The sequence below is a fragment of the Apteryx mantelli genome, chromosome 25, assembly GCF_036417845.1.
Source record: "Apteryx mantelli isolate bAptMan1 chromosome 25, bAptMan1.hap1, whole genome shotgun sequence".
NCBI lineage: Eukaryota > Metazoa > Chordata > Aves > Apterygiformes > Apterygidae > Apteryx > Apteryx mantelli.
Genome location: NC_090002.1, coordinates 6,237,145 through 6,258,331, shown reverse-complemented (window position 1 = coordinate 6,258,331; position 21,187 = coordinate 6,237,145). Strand labels below are relative to the sequence as shown.

The following is a 21,187-nucleotide window of genomic DNA, read 5'->3' as shown; positions in this document are numbered from 1 at the left end:
TTTCATCATAGTTTGGGGGACATGTTACAATATGAAGACTCAGCAGCACATTATCTGCATTATACCCTTGCAAACCTGCTGCGTCCTGCACAGCTAGGTGGGACCAGTCAGAGCTGGTCCTCTGGGACCCACTTTTGGCAGGCAGCTTGGGGGGGCTGATGGGCTCAGCGGTTTCCTTCTGAGACCAGCGACCAGCTTGTCTCCCTGCTCTGCAGTTTCACTTCCTAAATCAGTAGTGTCTATAGCCCAGCTTATAGCATCATAAAACCCTGTGTTTAGATAAGGAGGACTTAGATAGCAGCTGTAAAAAGGGTTGATCATTTACCAAGGACCAAAACAGTCTTGGACACCAGGAGCTCCCCTTTGGGTTGAGCCCAAAAGGTGGTTATTTCCATCATGCCCAACCTGACTGCACAGTGTGGTGAGGAAAGCAAAAACCACAATGAAAATGTTATTTTTCTCTGCAGCAACGTACGGACTATGGATGTGGATATGCCACTGTGGGACCCGGGGAAGAACCCGTCAGGAAAGATCCTCTCACTAGACAGGCAAGGGGCGAAAAAAGTGCTGGAAATCTACGTCAGGCGCTCGCTGAGCTGCTGTGAGAACTCCCTGACTGCTAAGAAAAGATTTCAGGAGAGAGCCGGCGGGCGAGGGAAAAAGGCAGCCAGGCTGCAAAGGTCAGAAAGCGACTTCTGCAATTATTCGTGCTCCAAAATCAGCCTGAAGAAGGACCAGGAGGAGGGATCCAAAACATCAGATCTGGAAGAGGCTCTGGATAAAAAAAGCAAAGCATCAGCTCTGGAGAACTCCGTGAAAGAGGAGTCAGAGCACAAGGGGAAAAGCGGCAAGAATTCCTCCCAGGGGAAAACCCAGCACGCCTGGTTCAAAAGTTTCTTAAACTTCCTCTTCAAGAAGAACCCTGATGACCAGAAGGAAAATGCAGGGCAAAAGGCAAAGGAAAAAGATATCAAAGCTCCTCACAGCACCAAACCAGAAGTGGTTAAAAGACCTGGAACAGACGTGAACACATCCCCACCGCTGGGTAAACCTCTGAAAAAGAGACCCAGCCTCAAGAAGGTTTTCTCATTTAAGAAGCACACTGCCGCGGAGGAGGAGCGGGGCGAGGCAGGAGCAGAAGCGAAAGCCAGGAGACCCAACCGCCTTCTGCTGAGGCACATCCAGAGACCGGCCTCACCAGGTGAGACCTGGCCCCTGCGCCCTTGCCTCTTGGGAGGATGGGGCAATGCAGACGGGAGCTGAATGTGGGATCGTGTTTGGCAAAGCAAGGGAGAGTGTCCAATGCCGAGTTCCTAACCCTAATTCTTCCCTTCCCTTCGGAGCACACCAACAACCATCCCAGCTTTCCAGGGCCTTGGGACAGGCTTTTGGGGCTCCTGACTCAACTTGCTGTCCCAGGAAAGGGTGAATTTTGCCTCTGCTTAAAGATGGCCCTGGGTGAAGTCCACAGGCACAGTTCATTACTCAAGCTTGGGAGTGCAGCAAGTTACCACAAGTCAGCTGCTCCCCGGTAGCTATCCATGCACAGGTTTTCCACCTGTAGCAAATGAGGGACACTGCAATTTAGTTTAAACCTGCATTTGGGATCCAAGATTAAACCTATTAAAGTCTAAGATAAGTGGCTTTAAATTTGCTGCTGGCTAAGGGTGTGAGCGGGGACAGCTGTTGTGACACAGCAGGTTACTTGTGCAGCAGGTTACTGTACAAGTTACTCCATCTGCACCCTTCCCCTGCTGAAAAGTTGACAAGATGGTTTTTATGAAGGTTTGGTCAATTCAGGGCAAGTTGCTGAAGCTCATTTACAGTTCAGAAAACACAGTCTGATAGTTCATTAACGGTCTACACTAATCCAAGGTGAACACAAGCATGAAGTGAACACACAGAGGAATTTTGCTAGTCAGGCGCTCGTCATGCTTGCATTTCCCTTTTAATCAGTGAGGGACTCGTCCCAAACCCTCGATTCTGAATGTGTGTTTTTCTTCTAACAGTTACAGACCAGCCCGACTGCTACTACGCACAAGTCTCTGAAGAGATAGGGCTGATAGTCCACGGCAGCGAAAGCCAGGGGAACAGCGAGCGCAGTTTCAAAGAGCTGCAGGGACCGGCTAGCACGGATGGAGTTGGTGAGTGTTGCCCTCAACAGCGCTTCATCGCAGGCTACCATTGCTGCAGGGGTCAAGAACATGTTGGCACAAGATTTGTCTCCATGTGACATGAGCCTGTGTGAGACCCCAAACCCACTTAAGGCCTGTCCCAAGGGTTTATGTGACCCTAAGAACTGTATGTGGCCTTTGGATTCATTCTCAGCATCAGGGCTTGATTTTGAAAGAGAGAAATTCAAAGACAGGAGGGTCATTTTCCTGGTTGAGGAAACAAGGCATTTGTCAATGGGCTTAAATGTATTTTCCAAGGATAGAGGTATATGCATTTCCTCTGGAGAATTTTTTGGGGAGCCTACATAGGCGGCATTACCTCCTTAGAGCATTTTGGTGTGGGGCTTGTAGAAAAGGCTGGAAATAATGTGGGAAATGATTCTTCTCTCTCCACAGAGGAAGCCATCAGAAAAATCGTTGCCCTCCTCCAGAGTGCAGGAGATGAGCTGGATAAGAAAGTAAGAGGAAACTTCTTAGCGGCTGGATGGGTAGAAGGAATTTGGGCCAAGCTCTGCATCGTTGTAAAATGGTGCAACATCACTGACTTCCATAGTGCAGCAGCAAGCTGCATAAAATCAAGGAAATGGCATCTTTTAATTCCTTGACTGGGTGTGATCATATCTGTCTGTCTGTCTGTCTGCCCTTTCTCAAATGCAATCTCAGCATGGTGTGAAAGCACTAACACAAGTATGACACACTGAGTTATTCACTCTTAATATGTGTATTCATTTGCTGCTTAAACAGGTAAAGGAAGATGCACGACTACGGATGTTTTTCAAAGAAATGTCCTACAGCTCCTTCAAGAACTTGGCTGATGCCTATGTCAGCAAGGAAATGACAGCCAGCAGGTCCAACATTAACCCTGAAGAAATCCAGTTTGCCTTTGCTGTACACCTCACTGCCAAGGTAGCAGGCATCTGTAACCAGGCAGTGAACAGGATCATGGGCTTTGGCACGCGATACCTGGAAGATTTGTTTGCACCGTTGTCCTATAGCAAAATTCTTCAGGTATGGAGGAGCAATGCGTTCGTGATTGAGCTGCCAGCAACAAGTTAGGGCAAGTGGTGTAATTTAAGGATGATCCACAGACATAGGTGGATGTCAGTCAAGTCAGCTTACACTGGAGGGGTTAATGAGCACTGGATCTTGGGTAGGGCTCTGGGGCTGGATCCTGTTCCATACCAAAGGCTGGAAACCCTGTAGGACAGGTTGCCTTGACCTGTCTCCAGCAGGCCCATGGCCCATGCATGAACAACAAGCATGACTTGGTTTGCTTCCCACCTGTGCGCTGCATCTCTGCAGCCTGGAGGTTGTCCTTAGTGCACAGTGTAGATATAATTGGGGATAACCTCAGCCTTCCTCTGGGAAAATTTCCTACTGAACATATATAGGAGACTGTGCTATGTCAATAGCACCAGCCCCAGCTCAGGCCTGTCCAGGCTCCCTGGCATCATCCACTTGGGGAAGGGACTCATGGATGTCTCATTCTGTCTCAACAGGACAGAGGAAAGTTCAACACAGAGAATTGCGAGAGCCCAGACTGAAATCGGCTGCTCCAAAGTGTGCTTTCTCAACCATGGCTGGTGCCTATCGTGTCTGCGAACTGAAGGATGCAGATTTACCAATGTGGGGAGCAATCCCTGTAGTTGATCTGAATCTGCCGTAATTTGTGACCTGTGGATTTAAAATCCTCTAAGGAAAACAATGGTAATAGACACAGCAGCATGAAATGCTTAAAAGCTACCTAACTGGGACAACGACATAGTCTGTAATTCAAACATATCCCAGATTTCTAGAGTTGCCCTATATTTGCATTTTAGCTCTCATCTGATGCATATGTTTTACCTGATGGTTTGTTTGTGTATGTGTATTTATATACCTGCTTTTCCATATGTATGTGTGTATGTGCAATATAATTTATATAGCTTCTGTTGCCAAGCAAAGAGCCAGTTCAGAAAAGTCCATAAAAATGCTTAAGTGCTGCGCAGATGTGCACATGCTCCCTTCTTGAATATAATGCTGTATTGAAAGCGCCAGCAATCCAGTTGTCATGGCTTTCATTTATCATCTGTAGGGGCTCTGGGGGGGTTTGGCTGCCAGGGCTCAGGACCAGCTTAGTGTCCTCCCATCTGGCCCTGAGGTCCCACAGGGAGCAGCTGACCCCTGCTGCTCCCTGACATCTTTGTTAATTGTGTCATTTGGAAAGGGATGGCAGATGTTATATTTCATGTCTTTAGTTCTTCTCCCAGCTCTGGTGATCTGGATGAGATCTTGGGGGAGATGAAATGTCTGTATCTGTCACTCTCAAGCTGCTCATGTCCTTCTGGAGCATCTGCAGCCAGCTGTTCTTGGAGACAGGATGCAGGGCAAGACTGACCCAAGGCTCATGCAGACCTGCAGTCTCCACATTACTGACTGTTTTGTTTTTCAGTGTTTTTCCTTGAATGGCAATGCCTGTAAATGAGTTTGCCTGATGCAGATCTGCCGAGATGTGATGCAGCCACGCTGGGATGGCTGTGGCAGATGGTGTGGCCTTCTCTATAGTCACAATAAAACCATTTTTGGCAGGATAAAGTACTTGATTTCAAGCTATTTTAATCCTATAGACAAGAGAATCTCAGGGTTACCAAGCATCACATTTAGTATGGGGTTGTGGATTGCATATGGGCAGGATGGATCACCATGATTTTGGGCTGGAACTACTCTGCCAAGACAAATTTCCGTGCCAAAAGATCTGTTGTTTTCTACAGCTTCTTCTAGTGCATTTCTCAAATATGACAGTTCCTGAGTGCCAGCCAGTCTTGTCTAGAGGAAATGAGAGATGTGTATGGACATTATACTTGGAATAAAGTTTGCCTTGCTACAGCTGTTGTGGGCTGCTCCTTTCAAGCTAGATGCAAAGTGGAACAAAGTGAATTTTGCAGCAGATACATGGTGTTGTCCAGCCATTTTTGTCTATTTATGGCCAATCCCTTTCTAGCAGCAGGAGATTTATTAGCAAAAGCAGATTGTGCTGACACCAAGAAATGAGTAAAGCTTGTTTCCGAGTGGCCCAGAAGCTGCACTTGATATAACTCCCTGGTGGACTGAGGAGATTTATAGCTGCTGGGGTCTCCCCTACTATGTTTAAGAAGATGTGAAATGTCAGAGAGATTAAACCACAATCACTGGGAACATTCCCAGCTAATCTTTGCCCAAACCCCTAAGCAGGGTCTTGGATTAAGGCTGTGGATCTTGGCTCAGGGCCGTGCCGGGTTTGCGGGTTTGCCATCATTGAGTTCAGTGGGAGCCAACAGGAGCATCTCCCTTGCTGGGGTCAGACACGACTGCTGGGCCAAGCACAGGGGGAAGGGGACAAAATTTTGGGTCCTGCAGTAGGCAAGAGGCTGGACTGGCTGACTTAATCATGACTGTGGCCTTGAAACACCTTCTGGTATGAAGAAGCACAGTCATATCACAAACAGCCCAGGGAAGCCGACCAGGCCTGTTTTGGGAGGGATCTGGAGGAGAGACTAACTGTTGCTCTCCTGAGCTGAGGGGAGGGCCTCCAAGCAGGGCCTCCAGCTTCCTAGTGGTGCCTCATTCATCCCAGGGACATCCCAGCCTTCACGGCACAGCACTGCATCCCTGGCGCTGCTGCGGGTCCTTGCCCACCCAACGACTGGGCCAATGCTCCACATCTCTCCTGATGCTGGGCTCAGCTCCGTGTGTCCAGGTTTCCTCAGCTTTATGTGTCCCTTGTCCTCATTTGTGATCACGACATATGAATCTGTGGGTCACATCCAGCACTGCTCTCACTCTCCTCTCCCAAAGAAATTGATCTTTTCAGTTCTTGCAAATGCGCAAATACAAATAAATGGAGAAACAGAGTCCCTGTAAAAAAGAAACAGCCCTTTCCCACACAGATGAAAACTTCCCTTCTTTGCAAACCCTGTAAGGAAACATGTGAGAGATCAGCAGAGACGGGAATCACCAGCTGATGAAAAGCCCCGGGGGATGGTACCTCACAGGGGTCGGTCCAGTCTAGCCCTGCGTGATTAGGAGTGTGAAAAACATCTAATCCCACTCCTCCATCCTGCTCGAGTGATGCCAGTCCTAAGTGCAGCACAAGTGCAGTATTTCCTTTTGGCTGTGAACCAGGCTTATCAGACTTTTATTGCAGGAGAAACTGAAACTGGTCGTGACCGTTTGCAGACCTTCATGATGTTACCTTGTCCCTTCCCAGCACCAAGAGCCCAGGGAACTTTTATAGAGTTAATGACCAGGGCAGGTTGAGATGGTATCGGGCATACGGTGGGGACCTGGTGGGAGGATCACACAATAACCTTTGCTGGCCAGATTATTTGTTTTGCATTTGAGATCATGCGGTATTGGGTGCATGACTGGATTTGCATTGAGCAGAAAAGGGTTTTGTTTCCTCACTGACTTCCCAGAGGACACCTTCTTCCCTCTGTGCATGGGACACTCCTGCCAGGCAAAACAACTGTGAGAAAACCATTCATCTCTTCCATTCCCTTCTCCTCCTGCTTCCAATGTCACAGCTGAACCAAATATCCTCCTTTTGTGGCTGCTGGGCCCTTTTCCCTCCCACTCATTGGGGGAGTGGTGCCGGTTAAACATGAAGGCAAGTGCTTACAGCTCCTTGCACAACAGGCTTGTGTTCCCAAACTATCAAACCAAAAATAATGACACTGTTGTGTCCTTGGGGTCTGGCTGCTGTAGGAAGAGGGCTGGAGCGGTGATGTCTACTACTAGCATACAGAGCTTCCCACTGGCTCCTAGCGCTGACAGCTCTCACAGTTCAAGTCTTTGCTCATTAGTGACTTTGACATCTTGGCCTAATCTCTTGGTTATAAAATTGAGACCCTGACTGCCCATGGCCACTGAAGATCTCCTGGTATTAAAGAAGGGCAAGTTATTAGCCCTGGAGTTTTGATCGGTTTCCAACTCTCAGTATTACGTTCGTTCTTCCCTAAACTCCCTGCCATGGTTTCAGACCTCTAAGGCAATCGTTTCTCCTTAAAATCCCTGGGATCATGAGAGCCGGCCATCTGTGCTGTTATCCTGCATGAGAAGGAAAGAAAACCACGCTCTCCACAGCCACCTGCAAGCACTGCAGGCTGGCTTGGTGCTTAAAGTGAGCAAGGAGTTTTCCTCTGAAAGCGCCTCAGGGTGCTGCTGGGATCCTGCATCTCCGGAGTCACTAGTCCCCGCTAATCCTGCCTTGCAGAGTGCCAGTTGGGGGAGGGCAGCTTAGAAAATCACCCAGGCACTTAACGAATCAATCAATTCAAAGTTCTTGGTGACTAAGAGGATGATGACAAGGTTTTGTCTCACAAGTAGCATGGCACCAGGCCAGGGAGGGGAGCACAACACAGCCGGCCTGTGGGATCCTGTCCCCAGGCCTCGGCTTTTACAGCGGACGAGGATACCGGACAGATTTTGCAGGGCCTCCCGTGAGAAACCCCACAGTAACCCAAAGAGGGAAGGAAGCTGCAGCAATAAGGCCATGCCTGGCCCCACAGGCTGCAGGGGGAGAGCGGTTAGGGCAGTTTATGGAAAATGCTGTAATGTGGCTGAACACCCCCTCAGCTGCTGCCTCAAGGTCTGTCCTCAAAGCCTGGATTCTTTGAGGATCTGAACTAGAGCATGGGGCATCTGGGCATGCCGTGAAGTCCTTGCAGGGCAGCACCAGTTCAGTCTCAGCTGCTGCCTTTCTGGGCTCTCCCTCACCCTGCCAGGCTAGCCATCTCTCATCTGTCCCCGGGGATGGACGATCATCCTGGTGCAGTCCTGCCTTGTCGTCCCCTGCCTCCTATCCTGGGGCTGGTGCTGGCTCCGACGGGGTGGCCGGGCCCAGTCTGCCAGGCTTTCTCCTTGTTACAGAGCCCAGGTGGGTCCTCTAGCATTCCCCATCCATCTTCCCTCTGAATTATTCACACATCTTGTACAGGGATAATATTTTTTTAGGGGCATCATAAGGTTCTCCTTCTGGCTCTCTAAATGGAAAAATCCCATTTAATATGTTGCTTTATGGCAGCTGCAAGTGAAGAAACTATTGCAACATGATGCCTGTATGAGACCACAGGAGGAGAATATCTCCTAGCACAGTCCTGACAGTGTTTGCACTCCACGCAGCTCTGCAAAGCTGGTCGCAACAGAGGCCTCCTGGAGCACAAGCTCTTTTAGCAAGACCAGCTCCCATGGGGAAACCTGCCTCACACTGTGCCCTGGATGGAGGAATGCTTTCGTGCAGGTCCCATGGGATTCATTCACACCTTTCCTGAAGCTTGGCAACAGGTGCTGAGCTCTCAGTTGAGAAGTCACAAGCGTTGAGCAAAGCAGGAGCACCCTACGCCTTGTATTTGCAGTTCCTGTTTAATTCCCTGAGGGCCTGATGAACTAACTGTGGCAGAGTTAATTAACTGACAACATGGAAACATTTTCTTTCGGTGTTCAAAGGCTTATAGACTTCCAGTGCACTTGCACATTCAGATCGGTCACAGTGAGAGGGGTTTTTGGCCCTCATTTTACTGGCAGATGTTTGGCAGTGATGGCATAAAGTCCTCTAGATGAATGAATTTGCTTTCCTACGAGCTGGAGGAGACAGTGGCATGAATCGTGCCAGATCAAAGCTCAGATATTACTGCATGATGACAATGTCTGTAAATCACCTGGTCGGACAGATAGAACAGGGTGTGCGGTGAGAAATCCATCTGACAAGGGAATAATTAAAAAAAAATCAAGCACTGGAAAGACAAGAATGAAAACAGAAGAACAAATCCAGGAATGCTGTATTTCTACAACAGGGAATGGTCACATGCAAATGTCCTCATTCCAGGTTTTGGTCATCTCTGTGATAGTCCAGATCACATTTTAACAAATTTACGAGCTCACAACTTGCTGCTTCTTGTTCTGTCTTTGAGGCAGCACTCAGACAAGGGCAGTTTTGGCTATGCGGAGCTATATTTATTTGGGAGTACTTGCAGGTAATATTCACCTGGTGATGCTGAAAGGCTGCCTGGGAAGGTACCAATGAAACTTCAACCAAGAAACATTTTGCACAACAAGGATAGGGCCTCTGCTCCCAGAAACCGCACCTGACAGGGTCTCTTGTTGTGGATTAGCAAAAGCCCAGCAGCTGGTGCCCAGGAATGGCTGGAGAGACCAAGAAAAGCCCTCATGTCCTTACGAATATCTGGGGCAAAATAGCATTCCAAAGGTTTCATCAGGATGCTGGGACAGTCCCTTTTATTCTTTTTTTTTTGCACTGTTGTGGACAAACCGCCACACCAACACAGAGGATGAAAGCTCTCTGATTAAAAATGCCCATTATTATCCACATGCCCATATTACATATGTGTATGTAATATATACATAATCTTGAATGTAACATATATAGTATTCATTATACAGTATGCACACTGTATGTATTACGAACATTATAGGAGACAGAGTATTCACTGCATATTTAATGAATATATATATATTTAAAATGGCAATTTTCATTCTGTATGTTGGCAGCAGCATTAAGTATTAAGGCTGAAATGACAGTACAAATCTGAATTTGTACTGAATTTTTCGCTATTTTTAATTTTCATTCAGACAATGAAGATATCCTGAAGACAGTTTCCCTTTGGTTCAATCCAGGACTCGAGAAACACTGTGCTACTGCAGGAATCCTTCTGGGGCTTTAGGAGGCCTTGTGCTGGGTGGGAGGAAAAGCAAATCCAAGTCCTTGGAGGTTTCTTCCAGGGAAGATCTAAGAAACTGGCAAAGATGTAAAACCTTCCAGTAGGGAGCAAATATAAGAAATATTGCCAAACCTAACACAGCCACGCAGAGTGCTCTGTGTAACGCCCTGTATACACCCCTTGTGTAACACCATCTGGCTTTGTGTCTTATACAGGCCTTTACTCACTCACTGCTGAGCTGTTCCTTAGCTGGGATTGAAGGAGAATCCTATTTAGAAAAACACCCTTGATGAAGAAAGCACAAAGCAAAGAGGAAAATTTGCAGGGATCTTCCAAAGTGTGATGGCAAAGTAATGCGGAGACCATCTCCTGGAGGGCTCCAGGAGGACTTGGGATCGCTTATTATAAAAGGGAGCCTTGGTTCAGCCCTGAGCAAAGAACTGGCTACAGTTGAGGATTTTAAGTGCTGTTTCGATCGGGCGAAAATTACTGTTTTTAGCGCAGGAGGTAATTAAAATAGCTTGTGAATCTAAACACCTCGGGGATCTGTCATAAAAGGAGGCAGAAAATCCATCTTCTGTATTCCTGTGTAACCAACTAGAGATGATACTGGAGAAAGCAGGGGAGATGAGAACTTGAAGTTTGCCTAGTGAAGAAGGACAAACTGAGATATTGAGCCAGATACAGAAATCTGATCTCTGCAAGTTCAGCGGCTAGAGATGGCTGAAGAGGATATCAGGGCTTCAGGCATCCCGTTCTCGCTCTCTTTTTCAGGCAGTGGCTTTCTCGGCCTGTATCAGGTAGGAGTGGTGCAATCTCTCCTGGAGCTGGCTCCAGAGCTGCTCAGGTCAGCATGCAAGGTCTACGGGACATCTGCCGGATCTCTCATCGCAGCGGCCGCGGTGTGCGGCACCAACCTCAGTAAGAGAATTATTGCTTGGATTTTCTCATTATTGACTTTTGTTTCAAAACACAAATACAGGCACTAATGCCTTAAAGGGCTGAAGAAGGTGATTTTTGTTAGCAACCTATTGTAGGTTCAGTCAGTCACAGCTGGAGGTGGGATTTGGGGATGTGTTACTGGCGCTATTCATATTAATCATGAGGTACCAAATCATGCCACTTTTTTTGCAGCCCCCAGAGCAATTTTGGGTGGTGCCAGCTGAAGAAGTTTGTTCTTATAGTCTACTGCATGTTACCACAGAGAGTTGGGGAGATTTTACATGTAATATTTTATAATCTTGTTTTCCTGCTCATACAGCTGAAGGAGCAGATCTCCTCCTTCACTAGCAGCTCCAGGGAGAACTGAGATGTGTCCCAGAGAGAACCCATGTGGCTGAGGAGGGAGGATAGGCACAGGCAAAGCCCTCTCATTCTTTATGGATCAGGCTCATCGGCCTCCTTAGCTATGAGGGGACACGAGTGACAGCCATGTGGCTTGGCAGAGTGGGCATCCACAGAGCTGACAGCCTTGTTTTTGTGTTGCTTTGGGTTATCCCATTTGGCCTTCCCAGAGCAAGGACAGGCATGCTGTGATTCCTGTGTCCAAACAGCGGAGCACCTTTCCCATTGGCAAAATGGGCTCGTCAGTGGAGGTGCCAGGGGCAACAGTGGGCCCTGCTCCACCCCAGGGAGGGGGATGCTCTTACGCCTTAGAAAGAGAGTTTTACACTGAATCTGTTTAGACACTGTGGAAATAGGTCCCCTTTTTAATAAAATCATCTACACATAGAGTTAATTCAGAGCAGTTAATCCACTTTAATAATCACATCCTACCATACTCCTAATTAGTGTCCATGTGTAAACAATACTTAAGCCATCAAAGGTTCATCCTAGTCCTGCCTCAAATAATGTGGACATTTAGGAGAAGCAGGGGTCAAGTGCTCTGTTTTAGGGTTAAAAAAATGAAGGAGGAAGCAGGGAAGAAAATCAGAAGCTACCAGGGGATTTAGGAGCAGAGTCCACTAAATACTGGTAGGAGTCTCCCCCTTAAACCACCCTTGCTTTAAAATTCCTCCCATGCCACACATTGAAAGCCAGGCCAGCAAAGAGGGGGGTTTCCAGGAGCACTGCAGTGGCTGACCTTGCTTTTCCAGCCCCAGTGTCTCGGGCCTGGACTGCTGACTGGCCCCAAAGGAACAAGCTCCCACTGCAGCTTTTCTGCAGCCTGGGCACTCAGGGGGACAATCCAGGGAAACCCCAGAGGATCTCACTGATAGGTCACTGCTGCTGAGCTTGGCAAAAAATTCCAAATCTGGATACTCCAAATTGAAAGTGGCTAATTTTTTTCCCCCAGGATGTTTTGCCATTTATTTAGTGACATCTCAAAGAAGCTATGAACCAGCTTAGCACCACTCCCCTAGGGTAATGCATTCTTGTTCCAGAGCATTTATCTGTTGGGCTCTGTCCTAGCAGGACATATCAGGTATGTCCAAGATCCCGGGAGGTGTTTTGGGGCTAAACTCTCATAGATTCAAAGCATTTAACAAGCTGGACGTTCTGAGAGTGAGCAGGCAGACCTTGATACCAGGCAGAGCCGTGGGAGCGCTTGGGTCAGAGCCGTAATGCTGCTGCACCAAGTGTTTGTGCTCCAGATCACCTGACCCAAGTGCTAAACACACGCGTTTAACCAGACGGACAGCTTTTAAGCCATGCCTCCCCAAAGCCCGCCCGCAGGTTACTTTGCGTGCAGCTGGTAGAGGGACAGGTACATAAAGATGTTATAATGCAGGCAGCTATTGCTGCATAATGCCCCAACCATGATATAGTCCTTCAGCATGGAACGTCCCTGGGGTTATCTGTCCCTGTTGGCCCACTGACACCAACTCCACTGAACACCCACTTGTTCCCTTAGGTAACACTGACAGATGGGCCTTTGGGGGTCTCCGACGCCACACGGTTCTGCCGTCCCAGGAGGCAGTGGGTGACCCCAGAGCTCATTTCACACAGCAGCGCAGCTGCTGTTTTTAGGCAGGTTTTTTGTGAGTTGCTTTTTCACTCAGGGAAATGGGCTGAGTTTGTTACAAATGCTGCTGCCACAGTCTCCCTGCCCAGGTCTGACCTGCTTTAACATGATGGCCGAGGAAAAGCTCTGCAATGCTGCGTCTGCAGCCAACTGCAGTCTGCACAAGGGGATCAGGCATCTTCACCTGCATGTATGCACAGCCTAGCCACTGGTTTCCTTAGCCTCTCCACTTGCTCATCACCAGCAGTGTCCCCCCACCCTGTTTTAAGGCAGATTACGTGGCATACATTTGCCAGAACCGTCACATTATAAGTGTTTTCCTCTCACTCAAACTCTGAGAGAAATCTCCTAAACAGAAAACAGAGGAAGGTCTCAGGGAGCATCACACTGGGCAGGAACTCACTTTCATCATACCCTCAGAGGCCTGCTTCTCCTGACTGGTTGAGGCAGGTGCACTCTTGGACCCCTCTGACTTTGCAGCAGTGGAGAAGGATGGAGAAACTCAAAAATTAACATCCCCCCCACTTCAAAGTATCACAGTCTTGCAGAAACCCTATGCATCTCCCAATTATGCTGGGAAAGCTGGCATTTCACAAATACATTAGTTCTCCCCATCTGATTTTCCATAACTCATTACTATGAGCATTGTGTTATCCAGGCAAACGCACCTTGTGTTGCTGGTCTGTACGTAAAATGAATTGGAACCACTCTCATCATCCCAAATACACGGCACATCAGATGCTGATGGATTGGCAGTACCCCCAGCCAACTCTGCCCAGTTTATTGGTTCCCAATAGGCAGCCAGTGGATCACAACAGTACAGTATTTACCTGAATAAGCAGCTTGTTTTTCTAACTGCAAAAAGGAAAATGGCACAGAGGGAAGTTTCATCCAAAGAACCATGGGACCACAGGCACAAGTGTCAAATAACTGAAGGCTGCATTGATGTAAACAGATTCAGACCTAACTATGAATGCTCAGTAAAAGACTGATATAATTATGTTCTGCTGTCTCTGGTTGAAGTCAATGACCTGGCAATACTGCCTCTGCAATGTGCACCTTTGAGCACGCTAAGAGAGACCCGGATGCTTATTTGTGTTGGCTCCAACAAAACCTCTTCCTGTCTCCCTTGTGGCGTCCCGGATGGATTTACATCTCTCAGCCCCTGCAGCCAAAGCTGAGGCTGCTCAAAACCAGCTTGTGAGCTGTGACTACCTACATGCCACAGGTGGAAGTGGAGAGGGCACAGAGATACCTGCTGCTTCCCAGGGAGGCCCAGGGCCAGTTAGTCCTTCATTTGCTTTTGGTGATACTGCATTTCTAGTCTTCCCTCCAGGCGGGCAGCCCCATTTGTGCAATAGCATTTCCACTGGGCTTCTGGTCTCTCTAGCAAGCACCACTACCTCTCAAGCAGGGTATAACCATTTCAGGCAGCCTCAGGTAGCTGTACACAGCATCCCTACTCAGATGGGAAATTTCAACATCCCCAAAAGATAATTCTTTTAGAAACTGGACATTCAAACCCACTAATTTCGTTTGCAAATCTCAGCCACAAACAGGAGTGTAGCTTGAACTACCCAAGTGTGCTTAATCCCCTCCAGGTACAGGGCAGGATGCTGGGTCATGAACAGTTAGTAAAACTTTAGTCTGAGAACTTTTAACAAAAACAGCCCACAAGGAACATCTAAAATTGCACATCCCTACAGGCTTGGAGCAGGAGGGCCCCATGCCTTGTCCTTTTTCAGACATAACTATTTAATAACTCTCATCATCCAGATCAGCTGCTTTGTGCTCTGTTAACCCCCCACCTTTTCAAGCAAGCACACCTGACATTGCTGTTGCCTCTTTTGTGTGAGCTTGGAGCTAGCAGCACAAAACAGGCTGTGCCAGAAGCAATGGATAGAGGCAAAGTTTGGCATCTGTTTTGAATCATCTCATGCAGGAGTTTGTTTCACCCTGGAAAGGCAAGCTGGGAAACCCAGCTGTTCAACCGGCTGCAACAGATCCTGTCTTCCCCCTGAAATACCTCAATTAAAGGTTGATAACAGGAATCATCTGGGGCCCACAGGGATTTGAAGAGGATTATAGGCCTGCCTGTACTGGTGATGTTACTGCCACTGTGTGCTCTTCAATGTGCCTTTGTGTCAATCTGCAGGCTGGGTCTCGAGCTGCTCTGTCTCTCTTCAAACCATGAACTGGGGCCAAAGGCAGCAGCTGGGTCAAAAATGCTCTTTTGTGGCAGTGGTCAGCAAGTCCCTAAAAGGCATAAAAACATGCTGGTCAGTCTCACAGACACTTCTGACAATTCTTGTTGGACAAACCAGATTCAAATACCTGATCAGGGCTGCATCCCTCTGCCCTGTTGCCTAAAGGGCAATGGGATAAGCAGGTTTTAAAATCCTTAAAAACAAACGTTGTCTCTATTCTCCTTTCCTGCTCCAGTGCTACTTGGCCTAATCTGCACCAAGCCCAGCAGAGACATGAAGCCTGAGGTGGATGGGAAGAGGGTTTGGACATAACCTGAGTCAGAAGGACCTTTCTCCAAAGCTAGGACAGACCCCAGATGCAGCAGGAGAGTCCCAGGACCTGATCCACACAACCAAGCCAAATCAAAATGAACACGTGCCAAACTCTGCCTATGTCTCTAGTCTCTGGCTGTGCAAGCATTATCCCAGACTTTGCTTCTAGTTTAGACATTCAGGAGGGCACAGCTCATTCTGCAACTGTGCTGGTGGGCAGATGGATAAGTAGGCAAATGACTGTGGTTAGCCAGCTAATCCGCTCTGAGCCTTGCTCATGTGCAGGTCCTTCTGCAGCAACAGTCCTTTTGAAGATATTCTGACTTGCGCAGGAAAATGGGGATGAATTGCGTGCAGGATTATTTCCTTGTTTATTTGGTAGCACCAAGGATCTTAGAGCATTGTGCAGATAAATAATAGAGCCTTTCTCTGCTCTAGGATCATCAGGGCTTTTCCTTCCCAGCCATGGAAAAAACTGAGATGCTGCCCTCCTGGAGGAGAGCCCCATCTTACCTTTTGGTTGCTCTCTGGCCTAACAAGCAAGTCTAGATTCTTTCCACAGATGATCTTATGCTTGTGAATAATGTTGCAGCTCAGCTGCTGGCTTGGAAAAAGCTCAGCTTCATTCCTACCCTTCAAACCTAACCAGAGACCAAGGGAAATACTCCAAATAACCCAAACCCTGCTCAGTCTCCAAGGAAATCTCATAACTACTATATCACTTTCAAAATCTCTATGTAGTTCAGACTGATAAGGCTTTTTAAAGAGCAAGAATGCAAGCAACCTGTACTGCCTAAAACTGTGCATTTCTATACTGTAGTATGTCCCCCCCATCCCCTGCCACAGGTCAAGTAGTCAGTGGTTTAGAGGATATTTCCACTGAAAATCAATTTTTGTTTTCATTTTATACTTTGCAAGCTTTTATTTTTAGATCTAGAATGGTGAGATTCTGGTTTTCTTCTCTATATTCCTCATTTCATGTGGTCCTCCTAGACACAGCAGAACAACATTTGGGTCTTTTTCACTTTTTTATTCACATGGCAATATTTTTAGATTGTCACCACCTTGAAAAAGCTGCTGTGTATTTTTTCCTAAGTTGAGAAATTTTGAAATGTAGAAAGATTCAGAAATGGAAAAAAACAAAAGACAAACTGGAAGTGTGAAATACTGAGAGTTCAACAGTTTAGTGCCCCCTCCCATTTCAATTTTGACATATTTTGCACAGGATTTTGAAAATTTGGAAGGTTTGAATTTAAGCTTGCCTTATTCTGCTTAAAATTGAGTCAGGAAGAGGTTTATCTACAGCTGTAATAAGCTGCTCTTAGACAGAAGTATTTACACATGGTTGTACACTGGAACAACTAAGCAGAAATTTTGGCTTCTGACTGGCACAGCCAGATCACCTTTAACCATGAGACACATGCGCTCCTTCCCTCACCCACAATGAAAAGATACATTGGCAGAACCTTGCAAGGAGAGTAAATGACTTCCCGATAAGGCAGCCAAACTATCTGATGCTCTTCAACACACTCTCAGTGGACTTGCTGAGCTGTCCAGGCACATCCCGCTTTTCCTGAGGTGCTGGAACTACAAAGCAGAGTCAGTAGCTATAAGAAACTGAAGGGAACAAATGAATATAAATTTACAAAGACAAGAGCTCACAAGGAAATGCAGGCTCCCATGTTGTGGCTGCACATGCCTCCTGCCTCAAGAGGCAGGAAACACCTGTCAATACCTTAAGCATAAACCTGCCCCATACTGGTCTTGTGCCACTGGTAACAAAAAAATACAAGAGGAGATTTGCCAAAGCAGCTAAGGGATTTGAATCACCCACTGCTCACCATTGAGATTTATGCTCCTCAACCTCTACCATCCCTCTGCATGGGCACAAAATCCCCATAGGGCCTGAAGGGAATAAGTCTGAGAAGCGATCTGCTGGGACTCAGTCCACAGCAGGCCTTGGATGGAAGGAGTTTTAGTGAAGAGGGTCACAGAAGCAGAGCTAATTTTCCAACAGGACCTTTCTGGCTGGGGCACAACCTAAAACCTGCACCACATTTGTGGGAGAGATGATGCATGGGCAGCTAGGAACTCAGGTGGTATTTGTCATGAGTTTGCTTGCAAGAAGCAGGAGAATCACAGCTATGTCCTCAAGCCTCACTCAAAACAGGCTCAGCATGAGGGTTCACTAATAACCAACAGCCCAGGAGGGTCTCCCTCCCATTCCTGATGTTCTCATCTACTGGAGCCTGCAAAACTAGACAGCCTTTTCTTGCAATGAGAGCCCTGGGTAACTGTCACTTAGATAATGAAAGCCTATGAGGTAAAGGAAGTGCTTGTCCTCTACCTTTCTGAGGCAGAAGCCGCTGCTGGGCTTCCTCTTCCATTCTGTTTGCTGCCCAGCAGGTCACTGGGTTTTCTTTTGCAGCATCCTTGTTGATGGCTTCCAGCACAGGGCCTCTTTGCCGTTCTGACCTGATTCCTTGTCCAGCAGGAACAAAGTCCTCAGCAAAATAACTTATACCAAATTCACCTGGGGAAAGAAACTCCAGGTCACACTGCTTGTGGATCAGCTACCAGGTCTCCAGCAACATGAGGTGAGGCCAGGCTTGGCTGGAAAATAAGTGGACTGATGACTGCACTGCACGGTTAATCTGAGCTGGGTCTCTGGGTCAGGGACCAAACAATGCTGCTTTGTGCATCGGTGTGTGGTCCAATACCACACAGGGCACCTGAGCCTATAGCTCTCCTGTTTAGGTCCTGGGAACCTGTATTCCCTGGAAAGTTTTACATGCCCAACAAGGCATGGGAAGAGAAGGGATCTAACACATTCAGAGGGGAAGTAGTGCACAAGGAGCTTCAGGAGAGGCCACAAAGAGGATGGGACTCACGTAATCCTGGCAGTGCCTGGAATGCAAGGGTCTCTTTCATCCAGTCTGACTCTAGATGTACCAGTAGCATCTCTTACCTTCTGTCAGCATACCGCCATTCTAAGAGAAACACCTGACTTACCTGCTCCTCACTTGCAACCACTTACTCAGTCTTTCTAAAAAGGAGTGTGTGTCCTGGTAGCCATGGCAATAAAACCGGTCCAGAATCTGCAGGAGAGAGCTGGTGGTCAGGGCAGATAAGCCAGCTGTAGGGGCCTTGGGGCTCAGGGTACCTGTAGAAGCTGCTCACTTGATGTGTGGGAGGCACTAAAGCACACAAGAAGCGGTAGATGTTGTTTTTTGATATTTTTAAGACATAACCGAAGGCTTGGAAAGCAAAGAAGGCAGCTGGGTTTTCTCTGGGACAGATGTCATATTCACCGGCGAAAGAACACACTGTGATTGTGGTCTCAGACATGAAGTTAGCCTGCCGCATGGAGAATTCCCCATCGATATAGCGCTAGGAGAGAAAATGAGGAATACTGAGTCATCTTCTCAGAGAGATGAGGGGATCATACAGGTGGATGAAGGCAGGGTTTCTTCCCCACTAGTCTCAAACTAGACTGGGGCTGTGGAGATGCCCCTCCAAGCAGCAACCCTGCCCACTGCCCTATGTGCTCCAGGGTCTACACCCACCATCTCCTCCCTTCCAATTAAACAATTAGTATTTAATGAAATGCCAGGCAGGTACAGCAGAAAGGATTCAAGCTGACCCTATGGACAGGCTGAGGGTACATGCTCTTGGGAGGAGGCGAGTCCTGTCTTCAGGGTGGTCAGCCTGTGGGGCACCCGAGTTCAATTCATCCCCCTGCAGACACCACACAAATACAGCACCAACCTACCAAGCAGCTTTGGTGGCAAACATTGAGGTACAAACATGCTTATTGCCACCACTGGTGAAAGGACACAGGTGGACCCTCAGCCTGACCTAGGACAGGGTCTTCAGACAGGAAGGATACTCACCACCCCATGGTACAAAGGAGGGAAAAAGCCACAATACATAGGGAGGAAGCAGCTGCAGAAGACGGCCTGTGGGTGAGATGGAAAGCACAGAGATGAGCAAACAACCATGAAAATCTCCTGCCTTTGGAAATGGCAGCTCATCTGTGGATGCTGAAACAGGACCCACAATTGGCACCACTGACTGTTGCAGACCAGCCCACATAATCCACAGCCAGGTTTGGAGAAGGAGGAGTGTAATTCATAGAATAACTTGTTTTGCCTGCTGCATATACAGACTCAGGCCCTGTAGATAATTCAGCCAGCAATTGCCAGGGATGATCTTTGATTATTTTCAGCTTGTGACCCTGTCTGACTTCAGAGAACCATGAGGACAGGACTCGTGGCACACACAGCTGCGAGGCCCAGTGGTCCAGGCAGGCTTCCCCCACGGACACTGCATCGCACCAACATGCAGTAAATCACCCCCAAACGCCCCTGCAGGGCAGCGGGGCTTCTCTCACCTGAATGATGTCCTCCTTTGAGGCAAACTCTGAAATCACCACATTTTGCCAGTCACGCGCACGGGTGAGAACAATGTGCAGCTTCCCAGAAGCCAGCTGGTGGGCATTTGTGGGAAGATATTTATTTAAGGAGTTCCTTAAGGTATGAAGGACTTTCATTCGAGATGAAAGACATAGCCAGTTAGTGTTTTTCAAAACACTGAAGAAGGATGGCAGTATCTCATCTAAAGCCAAAGCAAAGAAAAACAATCATGCCATTATTAGTATGTACTTTCTGGGCTACATTTCCACCTGGTAAAGATGCATTTTACCATGCTGGTAAATACCCATAAAGATCCATTATATTCATTAGTGCTGGAACTCTTACAAGTGGATCTAGATTTTCCAAGGCTCTTCAATATTGCAAGAACCAGGTATTATTTTGTTTTGTTTTCCATTTCTCTCCATTCCCTCCACAAAATCTCTTTAAAAAATTTTGGAGATATGGGAGAAAATTGACTGGAAGTCTTTTGTATAACACTTCCTCTCATTTGCTCTGCATCTTTATGCATTTCTGAGCTCTGAGGGTGTAACTTTACTTCTAATTCATGGGGCAGCAATACTGATCCTTTCCATATTCAGTATTTTCTCTCCTCTGTCTGTTTTAGGAAGCTATCAAAAATTTCAAGTGCCCTATTAGGCAGTGCACTTCTGTTTCTGACATTAGATATACTTCTCATTAATTCAAATTAACAAGATACAATGACTTATTTTGTAACTATACCTAGCAGATTCTCTCTGCTGGTTAATTTACTCATATTTTCCACTCTTAAAGAAGTTAATGAAGTAATATTCTGAGGAATTAACCACTGAATAAAGAAAATCATTCAAAAAAAAGATCCTTTGCAACTCCAATGTTTCCAGACATCTGGTCTCTCTAGACACACAGAACAAAAGCAAGTGCACAACACTTACCCATGTCACACTTGCACACCGCCAATGCAGCTACAATCGATCCTGAAGACACTCCATAGATCCTGGATGCAGATTTCAATATTTCAGGTGACAGTTCCTTCAAAGCCTTTAACACTCCAGCTTGATAGATTACCATGAAAGCACAGCCCCTAAAAAGAAGAGAGAAGGGTCTTCTCTCATTTCCATTTCTCTTCATCATCTCTGTTCACACCAAGCGCTCAAGCCACAGGAACACAGCTGCCCAGGACAGATTTGGAGGTCTTTTCCACAGCTGGTCAACGCTCACCAATAGCTAAACTGAGTCTGTTCCCAACATGCTCCTGTTTCTGGCCACACTGTCACTGTTTTATATCTGTTTGACATACATCTGTATGCCAAATATCCAGAAAAAACAATAGAAGTGGGTGAGGTGAGCTGTCTTTTAATGCCTAAAGCAGCCACTTATCAAAACAAATGGTCTATGCTGCAATATGTTTCCAAGGAAGGTG

At 47.2% G+C, this 21,187-nt stretch overlaps 1 protein-coding gene and 1 long non-coding RNA gene across 2 annotated transcripts; both read right to left on the bottom strand.

Moving 5' to 3' along the window:
- Positions 1-16,271: 16,271 nt before the first annotated feature.
- LOC136994202 (uncharacterized) lies at positions 16,272-18,674 on the bottom strand. The gene is made up of 3 exons (XR_010886325.1): positions 18,533-18,674; positions 17,700-18,450; positions 16,272-16,939 (listed from the first exon to the last, which is right to left on the bottom strand). It is a non-coding gene; the product is annotated as an uncharacterized lncRNA (long non-coding RNA).
- A 2-nt stretch (positions 18,675-18,676) lies between these two features.
- PNPLA1 (patatin like phospholipase domain containing 1) lies at positions 18,677-20,778 on the bottom strand (the record flags this gene model as incomplete). Its single annotated transcript, XM_067310431.1, has 4 exons — positions 20,700-20,778; positions 19,746-19,969; positions 19,246-19,311; positions 18,677-18,742 (listed from the first exon to the last, which is right to left on the bottom strand). Coding segments are annotated over exons 1-4 (360 nt in total), but the record flags the coding sequence as incomplete, so codon positions are not given.
- Positions 20,779-21,187: the final 409 nt, after the last annotated feature.